Consider the following 6,735-nt stretch of genomic DNA (forward strand, 5'->3'; position numbering starts at 1 on the left):
TAAGAAACTATACAGTAATGTATTTTAGAAAGAAAATCCCTTTTAAAAGGTATTATCATCTACACATTTTACCTTTGTCCATTACACATTTCATACTAAGAATTAGCGAAATGGAGGCATGGCTGGCTCAGTCAATCGTGTGCCACTCTTGATCTTGGGGTCATGAGTTCGAGCCCCACATTGGGTGTAGAGATTACTTGAATAAATACTTAAAAAATAATTAGTGGGGTGCTTGGGAGGCTCAGTGGGGTAACCCCAATTCTTGATTTCAGTTCAGGTCTCAGGGTTGTGAGACTGAGCCCCGCATCGAGCTCTACACTGGGCATGGAGTCTGCTTAAGATTCTCTCTCTCCTTCTCTTTCTGCCCTCCCTTCCCTGCATCCCTCCTCCAGCCCCTCACATGTGCATGCACTCTCTCTCTCTCTCTCACACACAAAAAAATAAACAAAACAAAAGTAAAGAATTAGTGAAAGGGCTTGATCATTTCTAGACTTTTAACAAAAATCAACAACTTAATTACAAGGTAAACCTAGATGAGCTTCTAATTTATAACATTATCTTTGTGAGTCTACTTTGCCTTATGATTAAAATCATATTTACTGAAATGTTAAGTAACCTTTCAATCAAGAATATTACCTGATCATTTGTAAATTTTTTTCAAATACTTTGTCTGCTATTGCTTTCTGAAGAGAATTAATAAATAAGTTTCAGTACTATAAAGCTCAGTTTTCTTAAACTAATACTTATGAAATTTTTTCAAACTTTTTGAGTGGCCAGCAGTACCAAAGGGATATCATGAAGTAACTGTAAACAATTTTGTTTTGCATTATTTAGGCTTATGGAGCAAGTCTTAAACTCTTCTCAGTTCTTTACCACTTCCTTGGATTTATTATATATGTTTAAAACACATATATCTGATGTTTAACACACAAAAAATCTGATGTGATCTGTGGACCACTATTGTCCGCAAAAGAAAGTCCATTATTTTTACCTGTTCAGTTGTTCATTGTGGAGATAGTCTAAATAAGTCTATTTTTAGAATTCAATATATCTCCAATATTACCACATAAACCTCTGAACATCTTGACTATTTGGCCACTGGAAAGTCTTATTCAGGAAGACATAAAAAGTTAGGAAATTAACAACTGCATAGCAACCCAGTTCACAAACAAGCCTAGATATAGGTGGCAAAGGTATGTTAAGCCTATAAATAATATAAGGTAAAATGAAGTAACGAAATTCTAGCAGTTTCTGAGGTACTGTAACAGTAAACAAGCATATGAAAAACATTAAATTCCAGAAAATTGACTTTGATTTCAATGAGTCAGCTATACTCCAACCAGCAAATATATATACTGGAACTAACAAGTATTTCACAATCTCGTATCTTTGAAAAACTCTTTTCCATACATAGAATGTATAATGTCTATTATCTGCAAGCAAGTATTTATGAGCATAAGTGAATTTCCAAACTAAAAATAGAGAGACTAAAGTAATCACAAAAAACTGAATTCTACGTTTCCAAACTAAGCTAAGAAAAGCCCTAATTTTGCTAGGAGACAAAAGGTGAGGAAACGAAAAAAAGAGAGTAAAAGAGAAAAAGTAAAAGAGTTGAGGAAAATGTAGACAGGCTTCATGACTACTTCGATCACCTATAACGATCCCACCATTAACAACTACAAAAACACAAAACAGAAACATTAGAAGGATGTAGGGCCAAGTCAAAAGGAAAAGCATACTCAAGTTCTTGAAGGACATGGAATAAGCCAAAAGAAACTGAAAAATTTTCCTGAATTCTGAAAATGGTCCTTTAATAGGGGGAAGCCTCTCCTCCTTTTTCTTTTGTAGCTCAGTTTTCCAAGCTTCAGTTAATTTTTGTGCAATGACATTTCCCGCGCAGAAGACAGCCCAGATGATATTAGTTTGACGAAACATGAAGCCACAAAATCCAAGCAAAGCTGAAGTTTTATGATTTCCATAAAGACACATCAAATAGGCAAAAAGAGTAAAAAACATGGATCCTGCTTCTGTATAATAAAGAAAGTTAAAAAAATAGAGTGTGGGAAATACTGCTAATGTTAATGTTGACAAGATTCTCTGGACACTTGAGGCAGCCTAAGGGGAAGAGAAAACACATGTAAAATTATTTTCACGATAAATATGCCATTTCTGCTGAGCTAACACAGAAATTAATTTAAAAAAAACTATCTGAATCTTAAGTAAAATTATTCACTATTAATCTTATTTCTAGTTTTGCAAAAACACAATATACATTTGTAAGGATGCTTTCTGGTAACTTTTAGTTATAGCAATAGGTTTGGAAGCCATGAAGACAATACATGCGTATGGCAAAGCTTCTATGTCCTGAAATACTTTGAGTCATTCAGCAAATAGTTAAGGAGTTACTGTATGGAAGACACTGAACTAAATAAATACTGTAAGGAACATGCTGATGAATGGGACATGGGGCAATGGTTTCCATTTCCCTGAACTTTAATTCATAGTGCCTCCAGTGAGCATTCGTTTAGCCATCATCATCAATTTCTTTTAAAGATACCCCCTTCTAAACTCCACAGTTGAGAGAATGTAAATACACATACAGCATTTATACTACTATACCCAACGATCTTATTGTTTCATGATGAACTTTCAGGGTTTTTCCTGAAAATAGTGGGCCCAGTCAAAAGCTAAATACTTTTAAATTTTTTAATTAAAAATAAATTTTGGTGTTTTTCACAGACTATTTCCCATTTTGAAAGCATTCTTATCTCCTGAAATTTTATTCTCCACTTAATTCAAATCACCAATCAGACCATGCCATTTTCTTGGTTAAAAGTAAAGGCTGTTCATCACTTATTAGATAACGTTCAAATCCTTTCTGTGACATATAAAGACATTCATGACTTCACCCCTATTTACTTGTCCAGCCTCACGTCCTTACACTTTATAATCTAGTTATTCCAAAAAAGCAATCCTCTCTGCATCTTGTTGCTCAACTCCTCTCTAGCTTTGCTTGTGCTTTTTCTACTGTCAGGTTTCATTCCCCATCCTACAGTCCTGTCTGTCCATCAAGATTCAGCTCAGGTACCATCTTTTCTGTGAAGTCTTACCCAATGCAACCCATACATCTTCCTGCCAGTCAACCTGCAAAATAAGTGCTCCTCTGCTCCTCTACTCCTCTACTCCTTCTGTGTCCTCAGAGCATCTTTTACCTATCTCCCTCTCACAATTTACACTATTGATATCATTTAAGTTAAAAATAATTATTATTTATTGAGTCCTTACTATTCTATTAGGCATTGATTGTTCTAAACACCTTCCACTTATTAAGCTCCTGTAGACCTTACAATCCTGTGAAGCAGATTCTGTATTTTTCCCATTTAACAGATGAAGACATGGCATCACTAGGGGTAACCTGCTGAAAGTAACACAACTTGTAAATAGACAGAATTCAAAGTCAGGCAATCCACCTCAAAATTTCTGAGGTAAATAAATGTAGGTATTCCACTGGTTTCCCTAGTGAAGATAGAAGTTTGGTAAAACAACAACAACAACAAAACCTTGTTTATTTCTGTGGTCTTAGTGCCTAGCACACATAATAAGCACAATAAACATTTACTGAACTCATCTGATTCACAAATATTTATTTCAGGTATAAAATATTGAATATTATTGAATAAATAAGTTATTTGAATAAATGTTATTCAATATTTCAATATTTGAAGTTATTCAAATATTTAAATACAAACTTCTTCCAAAACAGGGGTAGGGGGATTACTTTTTAGCTTAACAAAATACTAACACAATGAGCAGATGATACTTTTCACCAAATCTCATAAAACCAACTTATCAAAATGGTGGACCTGACTACACATAAACTTGTAACAAATTATTTTGGAAACATACCTTGTGTCTGGGTTGTACCTTGCGGAAAAGCAAATATAGCAAATAGAAGTTGCCTACGCTGAAGAGAAGATTAACAAATCTGAGCATTCCAATGGAGCAGACAACATGTTCTGACCATCCAAAGATCCAGCTGGCAGGTTTCACCACTCCAACTGACAGCAGGTATAAGCCAGGTAATGTAGTAATCATGGGATCCCACTTAAAAAAGGAAAGGCCAACAATGAAACAAGAGCAAGATGAAACACTAACAGGACCAACACAAGGAGGGCAAGCTCAAAACCATCTCTACCAACAATCAGACATTGTGAGAAGTTATTCTGTGACACCGTGGTTAAAAAAGACCTCAGCAGGTCAAATGTCTCCTCTAAAGAAAAGCTGTGCTTACATTTTGCCTCTGTACCTGTTTTGTGCGGAGGTATCTGTAATCAGTAGGCAGCAATAATTTAAAATCAGTTCCCATTTCCAAGACCTACCCTGCAGACACCCTGAAGAGTATTCTGGTGACTTCCAAGTGTTCCAGTTTTGAAGTGTGGAAACATTGGCTGGAACTCTTAAGGTTTTGGAGAAAAAGAGGCATCTAAAGAGATCAAACCACACGCTCTATAATGATAGCTAACATGTACTGAGCCAAGAATTGTGCTAAATCCTCTGTATTTAATCCTGCAAAACGTCCTATGGTAGATCCTGCTATAACTGTCTTTCTCAGATGAGTAACCTGAAACTTAAAAAATGTCCAAGATCAGGGGCACCTGGGTGGCTCAGTGGGTTAAGCCGCTGCCTTCGGCTCAGGTCATGATCCCAGGTCCTGGGTTCAAGCCCCACTTCGGCTTTCTGCTCAGCAGGGAGCCTGCTTCCTCCTCTCTCTCTGCCTGCCTCTCTGCCTACTTGTGATTTCTGTCAAATAAATAAGTAAAATCTTTTAAAAAAAAAATGTCCAAGATCAGATAACTAGTAAATTACAGCACAAAGATTTAAAATCAGGTCTTGAACCACAGACTTTATATTTTTAGCCATTATTCTATATTGCTTTCCCAGAAAAGGAAGGATAATACACCTACTTTATTTCTCTTTATATTTACGGAGCCAATCATATATTCAAACATGATGCCGCTTCGCTGGGTGCCACTTCACCCAGTTAACAGAAGGTTCTATAAACACCAAGGATGTAATTAATGGAACCTGACACTTCTTGGTGGCTGAAGATTCCACCCCCCCCCCCCACGGTATCCCATACTACCCACTCCCTAAGGTTCCACACAGTGAAGCTCTTGACAAGCGAACTAAAGTAAAGTTTTCTGTCATTTCCAAGGGGCAGCCCATTGCATCTGATCTAGAGATTGGGAGAGCTACTAAGAGGAAAACGTATCTCGCGTCTGGGTTGTACTCTGCGGTAAAGCAAATACATCAGTTCATCCCCCAAAACACCACTTCCTAGGACACAGATCTTCTTCTGCTGATTTATTAAACAAATACTTCACAAACCTCAGGGACAGGAACAAGAGATTACCCAATTCCTTTCATATTCCGAAGCTGGAAGGGTAGATGGAGGTACCAAAGGGATAAGGGTGGAAGAAAGTGGGGGGGGGGGGTCGGCCCTCTCCGGCCTCTCCTAGGGTGGGGACAGGTTGGGGACCCCACCTGCGAGAGGGAGAAATGGCCCTCACAGTAGCGCTGCGCCTGCGGTAGGTGGAAGATCTCGTCCATGTAGGGCTCTCGCAGCGCCCGGCTGAAGGCGGAGAAGAGGAGACAGGACACTAAAAAGGTGCAGCTCAGGGCAGCCGAAAAGTAGTAACCCTCGAGCTGCGCCATTCCTGCCCCCATAGCCACTGCCCAAGAACCAAGTCCTGGAAAATCTGTTCCGGGTTCTCGAGCCTGGAAACTCGAGCTTGAAACTCGGGCTCGAAATGGGCGCGCAAGGCGGGACTGGCCGGACAGGACTAAGCACAGCCGGAAAGCAAAGGATGCTGGGAGAGTGCGGACCCTGAGCTTCCGGAGAGATCCGGTCACTGTTTCCGGAGAGACGAGTTTAGGTAACGGACCGGGCCGTTGGCCTGTCAATCACGCTGCGCAGGACTCACTGGAGTGGTCAGAGCCACCAGAAGGGGCGGATCTCGGAGTCCCCCGGCGCCGCAGATTCGTGGCTTGACGCTTTGAAATGAAAGGCTGCGGCGGTTTACCCTCCAAATTGCATTTGGCTTTTTTCTTACTCATTCCCATCCCTTACCAGGAGATGGCGTCGCTCTCCTACGTTTGCAATCCCCAATCCCTGAAAATTTGCACTCCCCCCCCCATTTTTCTATCATGTGATCTGAATTGAAACCTGTGATTTCATCAACTGTGGAGGGTGGGAGGGGAGGCTTGGTTATGGAAGCTAAAATTAAGACTTTCAGATTAAAACTTGGAGGTCCCAGAGACCCTGCGCTGTTGAATGAACTTAATCAATTAGAGGATTTGTGGGGTTAAAAAAGTACTCTTTCAGAATGTGGGTTCTCTCGAAGGGGATTTAGTTAAATCGGCCAATCATAGTGTACGTGATAACCAGATTGCAGTCCTCTATAGGAGTTGGGGAAAGCAAGTATTTTAGGATTTGGAGGTGTTTTAGATAAGCCTTTCCTGTGCCTGCAAGTTTGATTGTTCCTGTTAATATCTCTATTGCAGTATTTTATTTGTATTACTAAATAACAAGCTTTGGCAGTTTGTATCACTTATATGTGAGGTTCCACTGTTTGGAGTTAGTTGGATAGGTAGTCAGGGCCATGGTTGCCAACAAGAAAATATGGAGTCAGGACAGCTAAAATAAAACAGCAGTGACATCCTGTTTTGCAGTTT

General features: G+C 39.4%; 1 protein-coding gene across 1 annotated transcript; it reads right to left on the minus strand.

Annotated features, from left to right (window-relative positions):
* Positions 1-342: 342 nt before the first annotated feature.
* On the minus strand, positions 343-5,865 carry ALG10 (ALG10 alpha-1,2-glucosyltransferase). The gene is made up of 3 exons (XM_047742958.1): positions 5,545-5,865; positions 3,907-4,104; positions 343-2,115 (listed from the first exon to the last, which is right to left on the minus strand). The coding sequence occupies exons 1-3, from the start codon at positions 5,725-5,727 to the stop codon at positions 1,060-1,062; spliced, it is 1,437 nt and encodes a 478-aa protein (XP_047598914.1). The 5' UTR covers positions 5,728-5,865; the 3' UTR covers positions 343-1,059.
* Positions 5,866-6,735: the final 870 nt, after the last annotated feature.

The sequence above is a fragment of the Lutra lutra genome, chromosome 8 (assembly GCF_902655055.1).
Source record: "Lutra lutra chromosome 8, mLutLut1.2, whole genome shotgun sequence".
Lineage (NCBI taxonomy): Eukaryota > Metazoa > Chordata > Mammalia > Carnivora > Mustelidae > Lutra > Lutra lutra.

Bases quoted from the DNA above. Each gene is read 5' to 3' on its own strand.
- ALG10 (XM_047742958.1), bottom strand. From the start codon at position 5,727: ATGGGGGCAGGAATGGCGCAGCTCGAGGGTTACTACTTTTCGGCTGCC. The intron at 4,105-5,544 runs GTGGGGTCCCCA...TCCTTTTTTAAG, and splicing joins GCCATTTCTCCCTCTCGCAG to TGGGATCCCATGATTACTAC. The intron at 2,116-3,906 runs GTATGTTTCCAA...TCTTCCCCTTAG, and splicing joins AGGTACAACCCAGACACAAG to GCTGCCTCAAGTGTCCAGAG.